At 49.4% G+C, this 17,204-nt stretch overlaps 1 protein-coding gene across 1 annotated transcript in view; it reads right to left on the bottom strand.

The window, feature by feature from the left end:
• Positions 1-697: 697 nt before the first annotated feature.
• barx2 (BARX homeobox 2) overlaps positions 698-17,204 on the bottom strand; it is a 33,537-nt gene continuing 17,030 nt past the window's right edge. The window contains exons 2-4 of the mRNA XM_067970782.1: positions 13,296-13,569; positions 7,254-7,338; positions 698-1,055 (exon numbers count right to left, since the gene is read on the bottom strand). Coding sequence (XP_067826883.1) covers positions 918-1,055; positions 7,254-7,338; positions 13,296-13,569 — 497 coding nt within the window. The 3' untranslated portion in view covers positions 698-917. The remainder of the gene's footprint in view (positions 1,056-7,253; positions 7,339-13,295; positions 13,570-17,204) is intronic.

Here is a 17,204-nt window from a genome sequence, read left to right as displayed (position 1 = left end):
TCACACATCACCCCTGTGCTCGCTGACCTCCCGGACCGGCAACACCTCCATTTTAAAAATTCACAACCTTGTGTTAAAATCCCTCCATGGCCTCACTGCTCCCTTTCTCTGTAATCTCCTCCAGCCCTACGACCCTCCGAGATCTCTGCACTCCTCCAATTCTAGCCTCTTGCACATCCCCGATTTTCATCGTTCAATCATTGGCGGCTGTGCCTTCAGCAGTCTAGACCCCAAGCTCTGAAATTCCCGCCCAAACTTCTCCGCCTCTCTACCCCTCTCCTCCTTTAACTTGCTCCTTAATACCTGCTTCTTTGACCAAGCTTTTGGTCACCTGTCCTAATATCTCCTCCTATGGCTTGGTGTCAAATTTTATTTGATAATCACTCGTGTGAAGTGCCTTGGGACATTAAAGGCGCTATATAAATGCAAGTTGTTGTTGTCATCACACATTGAGTGGTGTCACATGTCGTGTCACCAGCACCCCAAACGTGCCCCTTGGAGTGTCTCGGTGTTCTGTAGGCTGGGGTTTCCCATTAACCATTACTTTCCTCGGTGTTCCGTTCTATCCAGTTCACTCTGTTGTGTAACACATTGAAGGTAAATATGGCAGAGGATTTGATCAGAAATGAAAAGCCATCACTCCTGAAGGAGTTGAACTGTGGTGAAGCCACGCCCACTGAAACACAGACTACAGCAGAATAATACACATTGCTTTATTCATATTCCCCGTATACACACAGCATCAGCTCCCAGCTCCCATTAAATTAATGTCAATATTTACACACAGCTGCCCTTAACACGCAGCAGGCTGGCTGTACATTGCATTCTCAGGTCTCCACTGGAAACAGCGGCAGTGTCCCACGGCACCAGTGCACAGTCAAGAATCAAAGAGTTTGTGTTGTGCTGGATCCATTTTCTCACGAAGGAGATGGTTCCTGCTCTTGTGCCGATTTGGCCTCTTTCTCCTCGGCCTCGATTTCCTCTGTTGTGGGGATGGAGTTTTTCTTTGGCCGTCCTTTGGGCTTTGTTGGAGCCTCTTGCCCTCCTTTCAGGACCTGTAATTAAAGAAATGGGTTTAAACGCAGCTGTCAACATCTGGGAAATCTGCGGAGCGATAGTTGTGATTGTAAGGAGAGCGGGACAGATCTTACACCCGTTTAAACGCACCGAGGCCTCGAAATTCGATCACACCCGGAAACAGGCGTGCAAGGGGCGGACGCACACTGCACGCGCGTGTTAGTGTATTACACGCACGACTCAGGCAGCGTGTAATACTCGTACTCCCTGCTGATTATAATGATGCAGGGGTGCAGCCATCACTACCCACGCTACTCATTGGCTGCATGCCTTTCGGGGGGAGGGGGCACAGATGTCAGGTACCTATGACGCCACTTAAAGGCAGCCAGCATTTCTTAAAGGGGAGGTGCACTGTGGCTACAGACACCAAGGAAGAGCTTGTGTTGAAGAAATGCCTGAAGGAGGAAGTGAATGGGCACCGAGGGTCTCCGATGCTGCCTCAGAGGCCCTGGTGCAGGCAGTGGACAGGAGGAGGGACATCCTCTCCCCACAAAGGGCAGGGAGCCCTCCAGGCATCTACTTTGCCATTAGTGAGAAGAAATTGCAGAGAGCGTGCTGGCCATCATGGGCAGGGGCAGCGTCGCCATGGTGACTGGCAATGCTGGAGGAGACGTCACCCAGTGTTTCTCCACATTTTATCCTCTTTGGCCCTTCTGACTTCTCTCTCACCCCTCGCACACTGTGTGACAAGCTGCAGATACTTTCAACAACCACTTCTCTCTCTCTGCTCTCCCTCACACCACAAACTAACCTTTGTCCCTTTTTCATTTCAGCTGCTGAGAATGTGGAATCCCTGCTGTCAGTGGAGGAGGAGGAGCCCAGCCTCCCTGAAGATGCAGCGTCACTCGATCTGACCCCAGCAAGCACCAGCTCAGAGACTGGCACCACGCGTACTTTAGAGGCTCGGTTAGAGGAGATGTCTTCACATGGGGAATCACTGGCCATGAGTGAGCAGGAGCTGCCTCATGGTGGAGCATTCAGCAGACAATGACAAGTCTGGATCCCGCTCAGGGGTGTACGGCAAAGCTCCCCTGGAACGGTCCAGGCAGCAGAAGTGTTGCTTGAGCACGGCAATTGTTTGCTCGGTGATGTTCCTTGTGGCAGCATAGCTCTCACTGTAGACCTGCTGTGCAACTGTGCGCGGGTTCCTGACTGGAGTCATGAGGCATGTCCAGGGGGGAGAGCCCTTGTCACCCAATAGCCAGCCTGTAACATGGCGGCCTGATTGGAATAAAGGCAGCACAGAGGATGGGCACAGGATGAAAGAGTCATGACTGCTGCCAGGATAGCGGGCACAGACCTGCACGATGCGCTGCCTGTGGTCACAAACCAGCTGTACATTGAGGGAGTGGAATCTATTTTGATTGATAAAGATGCCAGGCTGGTGATGGGGAGCACACAAGGCGATGTGTGTGCAGTCTACGGCACATTGCGTCCTGGGGAAGCCTAGTGATCTCTCGTCCTGCTTCAGTCTGTCAGTAGGGAAGGAGATGTTAGTGTTTCTCATGGCGTACAGAGCATCGGTAACCTTCCTGATACATTGGGTACTGCGAACTAGGAGATGTTGCTAATGTCACCGGCTGCAGCCTGAAAGGAGCCCGTGGCATTAAAAGTTGAAAGTGATGGTGACCTTAACAGCCACAGGCAGCACTGTCCATGTCCTGGTGCGAGGTCACTGCAGCAGGTGGCCGAGCTCCGTGACAGCCTCCTTGGTGAAACAGAGGTGCCTGAAACACTGCTCCCAAGTTAATGGAGGAGAAGTGCTCCCTGAAGACTACGGCCTCCTGCCCCTTCTCCCTCTTCTGGCACTGCTCCTGCTCTGTGGTGTCTTCCTTTCTGCTCCCCCTCTATTCACAAAAGCAGCCCTATGAGACCACCCATGACTGCAGCCAGACTGTTTCCCAGGCAAAGAGCAACAACAGCAACATCATGCTCTACGCAACGTGAACTTTCCAGAGAGATACAACACACCAAGAAATGCCCAGATGTCAAGAAGCCTGAAATGATAAACCAGCAACAAACCTGTAAGTACTGCATGGCCCCTTTAAATAGCGCTGGTGAGGGGGCCTTTCCGCTGTGTGAGTTCAGCACGAGGCGAGTGAAAATCGGAAACACACGCTGTAAGATGTGCAGGAACCTAATTTTAATAAATTAATCTGCCCTTTAAATAATTTGGACGCGTGCTCCTGCTAACAGCACATCTGCCTTATCCAATACGGCGGGCACCATATGCCGGGCCAGAAATTCACCCGTGCCTCCTGCCCGCCATATTCAGACCTTAGTAGGGCGGTTAGCACTCGAAAACGGGCGATGCACAGCCGAATTTCTAGGCCATTGGGTTCAATTATGAGAGGGGTCGCTCCAAATGGACTTTTTAAAATCAAAAGCCGTCAGACTTGAAATGAGTGGGATTTGACAAGTGTGAAAATAACACACTAGAATCGACTCAGCACAAACAGAGTCACTGCACAATGTATAATATGTTCAACACAACAAATATCACCTACAACCCTGATAACTGAGAGCCAGCAAGACCTCATTAATTGAGGTATCCCCTCCGATACAGTTTGGCCCATCGATGCTTTGTTGGCAGAGGATGCAACCTCAGCTTCTCCCCACAGCTCACCTGGTTATGACAGTGAGTGGCTGTGACATACAAACCAGCAGAGCCCCAGCTTTAATGTACGGTCTCTACTAATTTAACTGATCACAGCTGGGCTGCAGTAGTTGGGGGGGGGTACAACTGGCCTCAGTATCTCTGGGCTGAGGGTGGGGGGGAAAGCAATCAGTAAGGGGTCCCTGTCCCTAATCACTACCCAGTGACCCCGTTCAACATGGTTGCATGAGGATACTGAGTGAGGACAGGATAACCTCATCGGTGATGCCCCATGTGATCAAATAGTCTGCCAACAATCACTGTCCAGGCTAACACATGAAGAACGGCCACTTGGACAAGGCTCCAGAGGGAAGTGGGTGCCTCAAAATGATTCAACGCCTTCAAGAGAGGAGGGGGTAGGAATTATAGTCATTACTAATCTGAACTTTCCCTGATCCATCTCATCTCCAAATAGACCCTACTCCGTGCTTCCTTCTCCCTACATCCTATTTTGAGATCATCACTTTATTTATTCCTAGAAGTAATTTTTTCTGAGGACATCGAAGCCGTGAATCTCCTCACCTCCCTCGGTCTCCCCTTCCTCCTATTGACTGTAAGCATTTACTATCCAAACATGGTGTCACCTAGTCACCTTCTTGTAGGATAGTGAGCCTCTGAACCACACTACTCAATTCTGGGAAAACCCTAAGGGTTAATACTGGGAATCCAAGGTCTTCAGGAAACCCAGGATGAGGGGACCCAGGATGAGGGGACCCAGGATGAGGGGACCCAGGATGAGGGGACCCAGGATGAGGGGACCCCACACTCAACCAACCGACCAGCAAATACCAGAACCACAAATATCAGAAACCCATTGGATTACCAATCTTATAGAGGCAGATTGATGGGGCAGATTTGATTGGGAACCTGACTATATGATAAAAAAAAGGCCTTTTACAGAAACGTCAAAGTCAGAGTAAAATTCCAAAGCAACTGGCCTCTAACTGCGGCCTGTTGCTTTGGAATTTTAAACATTGACCAAATAGTCGGACTTCCATCACACGTGCAAACTTTGACCATCAAAGCTTCTGGCATCGGCCCATCAAAATGGATTGACACATTGGAAGGGACTCACATGACCCAGTTAACGCTTCATAACTGAACATCGACATTTAATGTTGGAACGGAGTTGGTCTCCGGGAGATTTAAGATACAAAAAGTCATGCCTTCCCCTCTTCCTCAAGCAGTCCGAGGAGTTTTATAAAGGTTTAGCAGACCTGCCTTGCGTTTGTACTCCATGCCTCTATTTATAAAGCCCAGGATTTTTTTTTTAAAACAGCCTTCTCAACTTGTCCTGCCACCTTCAAAGATTTGTGTACGTACACCCCCAGGTCTCTCTGTTGCACCATTTAGTTTATATTGCCTCTCCTCATTCTTCCTCCCAAAATCTATCACTTCACACTTCTCTGCATTAAATTTCATCTGCCATGTGTCTGCCCATTTCACCAATCTGTCTAACTCCACGTGTCTTCCAACAATACAACCTTCATTGACTCAGGTTTATACACATTAGGGGGAAATGCTCTGACAGGGCTAAAAGGGTGAGGACAGGTTGCATAGACTGGGCTTGTATTCCCTTGAGTATAGAAGATTAAGGGCTGATCTAATTGAAGTTTGAGATGATTAAAGGATTTGATAGGGTAGATAGAGAGAAACTATTTCCTCTGGTGAGAGAGTCCAGAACAAGGGGGAATAACTTTAAAATTAGAGCTAAGCCGTTCAGGGGTGATGTCAGGAAGCACTTCTTCACACAAAGGGGAGTGGAAATCTGGAACTCTCTCCCAAAAACAGCTGTTGAGGCTGGGGGTCAATTGAAAATGACAAAACTGAGATTGATAGATTTTTGTGAAGTGAGGGTATTAAGGGTTACTGAACCAAGACGGGTAAATGGAGTTGAAATACAGATCAGCCATGATCTAATTGAATGGCGGAAAAGGCTCGAGGGGCTGAATGGCCTCCTCCTGTTCCTATAACTGTGATTATCCCTAATATAGAGTCAACTCTTTAATCACATGTTACATCTATAAATCAATTATTTTGCAATAAAAATGTGCCCATCTTCCAAATGAAGATTTGTTTTATGGACTGGTCAGATTGGTCACGGAGATACGAGAGAGGAGATGGTACTGGGTGGGAGCCCAGAACACAGGTGGATATTTCTCTCGGGGACCAGTGATTGTTCTCAGGTGATTACTGGGTTGGACAAATGAACCGATCCACAGAAGATGGGTGAGTACGGTTTCTTAAACCTCCTGTGCCAATTCCGACTCATCTTCTGCTGCAGCCACTGGCTGATGGCAAATAGATTTAACTAACTCCAGCAGAGTGTAGTGAATGTGTGGGGTGGGCCGGCCAGAGAGGCAGTGGGAGCCAATGATGTGTAAAGAGTTAAAGGAGAATTGGGTGACGTGTGAGAGAGTGGGTGTGTGAGCAGCACGAGTGCTTAGGACTGTCCAGGTAGCCGACAGAGACTTTTACATAGAATTACATGGAATGTACAGCACAGAAACAGGCCATTCGGCCCTGCTGGTTTATGCTCCACCCTCTACATCTAACCCTATCAACATATCCTTCTATTCCTTTCTCCCTCATGTGTTTATCTAGCTTCCCCTTAAATACATCTATGCTATTCACCTCAACTACTCCTCGTGGTAGCAAGTTCCACATTCTCACCACTCTCTGGGTAAAGAGGTTTCTCCTGAATTCCCAATTGGATTTATTAGTGACTATCTTATATTATGGGCCCTAGTTTTTGTCTCCCCCACAAGTGGAAACATCTTCTCTACGTCTACCCTATCAAACCCTTTCATAATCTTAAAGACCTCTAACAGGTCACCCCTCAGTCTTCTCTTTTCGTGAGAAAAGAGCCCCGGCCTGTTCAATCTTCCCTGATAGGTATAACCTCACAATTCTGGCATCATCCTTTTCTGGTTCTGTACTGTCCTATGTTGCTATGGAATCCATCCTCTATATTCATGCTGTGGAACTATCTGAAGGGGGGACTCCCTGCAGGGCCACATTGGCCCACGTCCAACGCACCACAAAAACATCTCACAGATTGACAGCAGAGTCACCGTATCCCCCTCGAGTAACCTGGGTGCTAGAATCTACCAAACCATCATCTCTTGAGGGCTGGTGTGCATGATTTTCGGGTAATGACATCCGAGAAATCTCCTGCTTTTTGTTATAAACAAGGTCACAGCCACAGGGTGAGTGTGGAATCACGGAGATCTCCCACCATTGGTCATGGCTCCTGGAAAGCTACAAACTCTGCATACAAACCTCCTCTATTGACCCCCTCTGGGCAGATCTCCTCCTGTGGCCCCCACCCCCATTAACACCCCCACACTCCCTCTCACATCATCAGTCCTCCAACAATAGTTGTTGCATCTAGTTCAATTGCCATGGTTCCTCTCTTTTGTTCAAGGCCTTTTAGTCACTTTACAACAACACTGCAAAACACTTCAATCCAACAGCCCATTGCGAGCACTGCTCCATCAAAAACAGTAACTCAGCTCACCATCTTCTTCCACTTCATTCTTCTGTTCTGGTACCAGGTTTTCACTTGAAGCTGAGTTAATCCCAGTGACTGTGCCAGGTCCAACCTGGGAAAATACAAAGTTGTTAGAGTACACAGTAAGCATATAATTAGAGTACACCGTGAGGGCGTTATTAGAGTACACCGTGAGGTCGGTATTAGAGTACACAGTGAGGGCATTATTAGAGTACACAGTGAGGGCGTTATTAGAGTACACCGTGTGGTCGTTATTAGAGTACATAGTGAGGTCGTTATTAGAGTACACAGTGGTTGCGTTATTAGAGTACACAGTTATTAGAGTACACAGTGAGGACGTTTTTAGAGTACACCGTGAGGGCGTTATTAGAGTACACCGTGAGGGCGTTATTACAGTACACCGTGAGGTCGTTATTAGTGTACACAGTGGTTGTGTTATTAGAGTACACAGTTATTAGAGTACACAGTGAGGGCATTTTTAGAGTACACCGTGAGGGCGTTATTAGAGTACACCGTGAGGGCGTTATTAGAGTACACAGTGAGGGCGTTATTACAGTACACAGTGAGGGCGTTATTAGAGTACACCGTGAGGGCGTTATTAGAGTACACAGTGAGTGTTGTGGGGACCTCACTCCCCCCGGGACCTCACTCCCCCCGGGACCTCACTCCCCCCCGGGGGACCTCACTGCCCCCGGGACCTCACTCCCCCCCGGGGGACCTCACTCCCCCCAGGACCTCACTCCCCCCGGGACCTCACTCCCCCCGGGACCTCACTCCCCCCCGGGACCTCACTCCCCCCGGGACCTCACTCCCCCCAGGACATCACTCCCCCCGGGACCTCACTCCCCCCCGGGGGACCTCACTCCCCCCGGGACCTCACTCCCCCCGGGACCTCACTCTCCCCGGGACCTCACTCTCCCCGGGACCTCACTCCCCCCCGGGGGACCTCACTCCCCCCGGGACCTCACTCCCCCCAGGACCTCACTCCCCCCGGGACCTCACTCCCCCCGGGACCTCACTCCCCCCCGGGGGACCTCACTGCCCCCGGGACCTCACTCCCCCCCGGGACCTCACTCCCCCCCGGGACCTCACTCCCCCCGGGACCTCACTCCCCCCCGGGACCTCACTCCCCCCCGGGACCTCACTCCCCCCAGGACCTCACTCCCCCCGGGGGACCTCACTGCCCCATTGCTGGCCAGAGTTCAGCTCTCACTTACACACAGCACTGGACAAACAGATGAGATGCCGAGCAGCATGGTGGGAGCAGGTCTAGGGGAGCTGGACCTCAGATTGACCAGCCTGGCTCAAATGACAGTAGGCACAGGGGTGGAGCTAAGGTTGAAAGATGGCGGGGGGTGGTGAGGGGGGTCCAGGTTTGGCCGACTTGGCGTGGCGTAGCCAAGATGATGTCTCCAATGGTACTCGCCAAAGACTCAAAACCCCAACGTGATCACGACCGGGAATTTAAAGGTTAAATAGATAAATTATTTGCAGTCAGTTTTGATCGAGACCTGATAGTCAAAATTGATCGACAGCAATGTGATTGGGGGTGGGGGGTGAAATACAAACCGCCCCTCCCCATAGGCTCCGTCACTGAGCAGACATCCCTACAGTGGCCAGGACTAAGCAGCTGGTGCAACAACAGACAGAGCAGGAGCAGCTGCAGGGCCAGCTCATGACCTAGCACAAGGAGGGAGAGGTCCACGTCAAACACTGCCTGAGGTGCAAGGTTCAGGATTGAAACTATCCAAAACACAACCCCACCCTGCCATTCCCATCTGCCCTGAACTGGTTCAACCCTCACTGGCCATTTTATACAAGTGAACAGTGCATTCCCCATGAGAAAACCATGGAATGGGTTCCTTATATTGTTTGTACCATTGAGGGATAAATCCAGGCCAGGACATCAGGGAGAACTCCCCTGCTCCACTTTGAATAGTGCCATGGGATCTTTTACATCCACCCGAGAGGGCAGAGGTGGCCTCGGTTTAATGACTCATCTGAATGACACCATCTCCAACAATGCGGCACTCCCTCAGTACTGCACTAGAGGGTCAGCCTGGATTATGTGCTCAAGTCTACAGAGTGAGACTTGAACCCATGACCTTCTGCCTCAGAGGCATGAGTGCTCCCACTGAGCCACGGCTGACACCTTAATTAACCATCTCATACTGTCACACACCCATCTCATAATGTCAAAGCAGTGTGTGAGTCCATGTGTGTGCATGCCTGTATGTTGTCCCTGTGTGCATGTGCCTGTATGTATATGTGTACGCGTGCCTGTATGCGTGTGCATACATGCCTATGACTGTTTGAGAGATTTTATGTATGCTTATGTATGTGTGATTGCACGCGTGCCTGTCTGTGTTTAAACATTTGCCTATACATGCGTGTGTGTGGAAGTCATGTGTGTGCATGTTTGTGAGAGAGAGTAGCAGACACACACTATCCTGAGGTATATGCCATCGAACCATGCCAACAGACTATGAATATTACAATGCAGCCCGTCCACTAGCACAACAAAACCAAAATCCATTGTTGTTTCTGTGAATCGATCGAAGAAAGGATGCGAGTGAGATCAGGGAAAGGAGATGGAAAATATTTAGTGTTTTTCTAAGCTCCAAAACTGTGGTTTAGACGCGTTTCACCAATGCCTCAGGAAGGGATTTCCTGTAGTCAAAGGTGTCACTCGCAGCACTGGGAAAATGTAATCGCTGGGGATACTCTGAATAGTCTCATTGTATCATTTTACCATTAGCTAAACCCACAAAAATGTTCCTCTCTGTCTATATAGATTGGGATTAACTGTCATGTCAGGTGTATTGCACAAACAATCATCACTATGGAAACAATAGCAACAAACACACAGCTACAACCGCCTGCTCTGTTCTCATCACCCATTTACATTCAACTTCCTCAAACACAACACAACACAATACAAAACAACACAACACTCCACAACACTCCACAACACAACACAACACTCCACAACACAACACAACACTCCACAACACTCCACAACACAACACAACACAACACAACACAACACAACACTCCACAACACAATACAACACTCCACAACACAATACAACACTCCACAACACAACACAACACTCCACAACACAATACAACACTCCACAACACAATACAACACTCCACAACACAATACAACACAACACTCCACAACACAACACAACACTCCACAACACAACACAACACTCCACAACACTCCACAACACAACACAACACTCCACAACACAACACAACACAACACTCCACAACACAATACAACACTCCACAACACAATACAACACAACACTCCACAACACAACACAACACTCCACAACACAATACAACACTCCACAACACAATACAACACTCCACAACACAATACAACACAACACTCCACAACACAACACAACACTCCACAACACAATACAACACTCCACAACACAACACAACACTCCACAACACAACACAACACAACACAACACTCCACAATACAATACTCCACAATACAATACTCCACAACACAACACAACACTCCACAACACAACACAACACTCCACAACACAACACAACACTCCACAACACAACACAACACTCCACAACACAACACAACACAACACTCCACAATACAATACTCCACAATACAATACTCCACAACACAACACAACACTCCACAACACAACACTCCACAACACAACACTCCACAACACAACACAACACTACACAATACAATACTCCACAATACAATACTCCACAACACACCACTCCACAATACAATACTCCACAACACACCACTCCACAATACAATACTCCACAATACAATACTCCACAATACAATACTCCACAACACAACACAACACTCCACAATACAATACTCCACAATACAATACTCCACAATACAATACTCCACAATACAATACTCCACAACACAACACAACACTCCACAACACACCACTCCACAACACACCACTCCACAATACAACACTCCACAACACAACACTCCACAATACAACACAACACTCCACAACACAACACTCCACAACACAACACAACACTCCACAACACAACACTCCACAACACAACACAACACTACACAATACAACACAACACAACACACCACTCCACAATACAATACTCCACAATACAATACACCACAACACAACACAACACTCCACAATACAATACTCCACAATACAATACTCCACAATACAATACTCCACAATACAATACTCCACAACACAACACAACACTCCACAACACAACACAACACTCCACAACACAACACAACACTCCACAACACAACACAACACAACACAACACTCCACAATACAATACTCCACAATACAATACTCCACAACACAACACAACACTCCACAACACAACACTCCACAACACAACACAACACTACACAATACAATACTCCACAATACAATACTCCACAACACACCACTCCACAATACAATACTCCACAACACACCACTCCACAATACAATACTCCACAATACAATACTCCACAATACAATACTCCACAACACAACACTCCACAATACAATACTCCACAATACAATACTCCACAATACAATACTCCACAATACAATACTCCACAATACAATACTCCACAACACAACACAACACTCCACAACACACCACTCCACAACACAACACTCCACAATACAACACAACACTCCACAACACAACACTCCACAACACAACACAACACTACACAATACAACACAACACAACACACCACTCCACAATACAATACTCCACAATACAATACTCCACAACACAACACAACACTCCACAATACAATACTCCACAATACAATACTCCACAATACAATACTCCACAATACAATACTCCACAACACAACACAACACTACACAATACAATACTCCACAATACAATACTCCACAACACACCACTCCACAATACAATACTCCACAACACACCACTCCACAATACAATACTCCACAATACAATACTCCACAATACAATACTCCACAACACAACACACCACTCCACAATACAACACTCCACAACACAACACTCCACAACACACCACTCCACAATACAACACTCCACAACACTCGACCTAACGCCCACTGCGGTTCTGCAAAAGGTCCTTTTAAATACAGTGAACACAAAGCTCTGTGTGACACAACAACAGGGAGCACAAACAATCCAACAGCAAACGCCCCCTCTCCCAAACCACCCTCCCCCCCCCCACCATGGTGGAGAGCCCCCCCCGCTCCCACACTCCCTGCTGGAGCACCCCCCCCTCTCCCACACTCCCTGCTGGAGCACCCCCCCTCTGCCATATCCCCTGCTGGAGCGCCCCCCCTCTCCCACAGCCCCTGCTGGAGCCCCCCCTCTCTCCCATTGCCCCTGCTGGAGCGCCCCCCCTCTCCCACAGCCCCTGCTGGAGCCCCCCCCCCCTCTCCCACAGCCCCTGCTGGAGCCCCCCTCTCTCCCATAGCCCCTGTTGGAGTGCCCCCCCCCCTCTCCCACAGCCCCAGCTGGAGCCCCCCTCCCTCCCACAACCCCTGCTGGAGCCCCCCTCTCTCCCACAGCCCCTGCTGGAGCCCCCCTCTCTCCCACAGCCCCTGCTGGAGCCCCCCCTCTCTCCCACAGCCCCAGCTGGAGACCCCCCCTCTCTCCCACAGCCCCAGCTGGAGACCCCCCCCCTCTCTCCCACAGCCCCTGCTGGAGCCCCCCCTCTCTCCCACAGCCCCTGCTGGAGCCCCCCCTCTCTCCCACAGCCCCAGCTGGAGACCCCCCCCTCTCTCCCACAGCCCCTGCTGGAGCCCCCCCTCTCTCCCATTGCCCCTGCTGGAGCGCCATCCCCCTCTCCCACAGCCCCTGCTGGAGCCCCCCCTCTCTCCCACAGCCCCTGCTGGAGCGCCCCCCCCTCTCCCACAGCCCCTGCTGGAGCCCCCCCTCTCTCCCACAGCCCCTGCTGGAGCCCCCCTCTCTCCCACAGCCCCAGCTGGAGACCCCCCCCCCTCTCTCCCATAGCCCCTGTGATGAATCACTCACCTGTCTGGAGTGGAGAGATATTTCTGTTTCTGGAACTTCTTCTCCAGCCCAATGAGCTGCAGCTCGGTGAAAATGGTGCGGCTTCTCCGGGGTTTCTTTAGCCGAGGGATGGTCAGCTCACTCTCGCACTCACTGCTGCTGGTTACACTCTCGAGAGCTGCTGGATCCGTCCTACTGGCGGACGGGGCCGGAGACAGGAACTGCGGAACCCTTGCAGTGAGAGCCGGAGAGAGGTGAGTCAGTGAAAGCAACGGGAACGAACTCAAATTCGACCCTGCAGAAACACACGAGGAATTACAGTAACCGAGGCAAGGGGCAGAGATCACTCCCCACACACACTGCAGCATCTGCACTGACCTCCAATCACTGAGAGGGGATCGACTCACACACAGTACCGGGTGATCGACTCACACACAGTACTGAGGGATCGCCTCACACATAGCACTGAGGGATCTATTCACAGAGTACTGAGGGGATCTACTCACACAGTACTGGGGGATCGACACACATAGCACTGAGGGATCGACTCACACACAGTACTGAGGGATCGACTCACACATAGCACTGAGGGATCTATTCACAGAGTACTGAGGGATCGACTCACACATAGCACTGAGGGATCTATTCACACATAGTACTGAGGGATCGACTCACACATAGCACTGAGGGATCTATTCACAGAGTACTGAGGGATCGACTCACACATAGCACTGAGGGATCTATTCACAGAGTACTGAGGGATCGACTCACACATAGCACTGAGGGATCTATTCACAGAGTACTGAGGGATCTACTCACACATAGTACTGAGGGATCGACTCACACACAGTACTGAGGGATCGACTCACACATAGCACTGAGGGATCTATTCACAGAGTACTGAGGGATCGACTCACACATAGCACTGAGGGATCTATTCACAGAGTACTGAGGGATCTACTCACACATAGTACTGAGGGATCGACTCACACATAGCACTGAGGGGATCTACTCACAAAGTACTGAGGGATCTACTCACACATAGTACTGGGGGATCGCCTCACACATAGCACTGAGGGATCTACTCACACAGTACTGAGGGATCGACACACATAGTACTGAGGGATCGACTCACACACAGTACTGAGGGATCGACTCACACATAGCACTGAGGGATCTATTCACAGAGTACTGAGGGATCGACTCACACATAGCACCGAGGGATCTATTCACAGAGTACTGAGGGATCTACTCACACATAGTACTGAGGGATCGACTCACACATAGCACTGAGGGGATCTACTCACAAAGTACTGAGGGATCTACTCACACATAGTACTGGGGATCTACTCACATAGTACTGGGGGATCGACTCACGGTACTGAGGGGATCTACTCACACATAGTACTGAGAGGGGATCTACTCACACATAGTACTGATAGGGGATCTACTCACACGGTATTGAGAGGGGATCTACTCACTACTGAGGGGGGATTTACCCATTCACAGTCCTGAGAGGATTCTACTCACAATACTGAGGATCTACTCACTCGCAATACTGAGAGGGGATCTACTGGCTCAGTACAGAGAGAGATCTACTCATTCAGTACAGATTGTGGATGGCTTTTACTGATTCTTAAAATTATTGAAATCCGAGACTGATGCCAAAAACCTTTGATGAATTTACCAATGAACTATGACACGGTAACTTTTTGATAGCCAGCCAATCCTCGACGTCAGAACGGAGAAACTGGTTTGATGATCATTTTCAAAACCAATTGTACAAAAACAAGTTGAAACAACTGAACGTCATTAACTCAATATCCCATCCATTAACCAAGTGAGTGGCTCTGCACAGATCCCTCAAAGAGCTGTGGTCACCTGCTGAACCCCAGAGGAAGCCCCAGTTCACCCCCCAACTCTCAGAGACACCACGTCCCATTCAGGGCCGGTCAATGTGCAACCTTCACTCCCCTGGTCATTAAAGGGCCAGCGCTGCTTCCACCCCAGGACGCAGCCTTGCGCCCCGAGTAACACCCCAACGTGTCACTCCGAGGAAGGGAATCTTTGCCCGAGAGTGTAACGAAAAATAAAGGTGATTGTAAAAATACAGAGGTAGTGGACCGTGTGTGAGATGACGGGCACCTTTAAACTAAACAGTGTGCTGCCGGGCTGTGAGGTGCGCTCCTGCGGCACTGCTGCACTTCCCTTTCTGCAGCCTTGGCTCAGTTTTCTCCTCTTTCTGTTACTCTGCCGGGGGCTCTGAGGACCGTGGAGGAAGCCCCTCGGCCCAGCCCACCTGCTCTACCTCTGTGGGCCGTGCTAACTCAATCCGATTCTCAATCCGGTCATTTCAATGTTCCGTGTAATTGCATCTCCCAGTCGTTTGTCTGTCTGCGTCCTTTTATAATCTTCTGCCATCTTCAAAATTCACAACCTCCCAGATTAGTACCGCCTGTTAATGTGATGGTTCCCAGATCCAGGCCATTGATAGACAGGGGAGGATTTAACAAGCCTGCTCCCGGCACAATGCTTCACAAACTGGGAACACGTATCGGATCCCGGCTCCATGCAGGGTTCTCCATCCATTCATTTTCATGCACTCACTCCAGCTTAATCTGTACCAGTGTGAACGCATTTGATCTCTGCACCTGGATATCTGCAATGCATCGCTACATCTGGATCTCAGCAATGCATCGCTGCATCTGGATCTCAGACATTGCATCACGGCATCTGGATCGTTGCATTTGGATCACTGCATCTGGATCTTTGCATTTGGATCACTGCATCTGGATCTTTGCATTTGGATCACTGCATCTGGATCTTTGCATTTGGATCACTGCATCTGGATCTTTGCATTTGGATCACTGCATCTGGATCTTTGCATTTGGATCACTTCACTGGATTACTGCACTGGATCGCTGCATTTTCTAACATCCAGACTTCTGTCCCTTCCTGCACATTGTGTCAGGTGCTGTGTGATCCCCTTGAATCACGCGTTTGAATCCAGTTAATCCACATCTCCCCACCTGAAAAGGGAATAGGGCCTGGACATGTTTCTCCTAAACAACAGGACTCTCCGTCTTTTCTCAACACCAAATTGTCAACATTTTCTAAACGACAAGCTCTAGGCAAACGCCTCAATTCCATCAGGGTTCTTATTTAGTTCCCAGCTCCATATACTGAGAATTACGCTGGAAGGAGATTTTTCAGTAGTTTTCTATAGATCCCCGCGGCCCCTATCCTGGATCCGGTGGGAATGTTGTCCCATAAGGATCACCTGCCACTCCTGTATTTATTTACCAAGCTGGTCAGAGACATCTGCTGGTCCTGCACGGTACTGCAAACAACAGCTTGCATTTATATAGTGCCTTCAACTAGTAAAAAGTCCCAAGGCGTTTCACAGGAATGTTAGAGAAAATTTGACACGGAGCCACATAAGGAGATATTAGGACAGGTGACCAAAAACTTGGTCAGAGAGATAGATTATAAGGAGCGTTTTAAAGGAGAGAGGTGGAGAGGTTTATGGAGGGAATTCCAGAGCTTCGGGCCCAGGTAGCTGAAGGCACGGCCGCCAATGGTGGAGAGATTAAAATCGGGGATGTGCAAGAGGCCAGAATTGGGTCCAGCTACGCTAACACACCACAGCTGCATTATAGCTTCTCATCCAGTTTGATCGCAATGTGACAGCAAGATGTTAATATTCATTAAATGTGGCGAGTGTGCAGGTCGATTGCCAAACGTGATAACGGGGAGCTCACCGATCAACAGAAAGGAGTAGAGTTTCCACTAGATTGTGTTGGTTTTAATCCACCCGAACCAACGCAAAAGATCATAGAAAATCACGGAAAATCAAGTGTTGGTTACGTCAAGTGTAAATTGAGTTTCTTTAACACTGGCTGAAAATCAATGTGCTGAAGCCGGCCCCGC

This window comes from Heptranchias perlo, chromosome 33 (genome assembly GCF_035084215.1).
Source record: "Heptranchias perlo isolate sHepPer1 chromosome 33, sHepPer1.hap1, whole genome shotgun sequence".
Taxonomy (NCBI): Eukaryota; Metazoa; Chordata; class Chondrichthyes; order Hexanchiformes; family Hexanchidae; genus Heptranchias; species Heptranchias perlo.
This window is presented reverse-complemented; position numbering and strand designations above follow the sequence as displayed.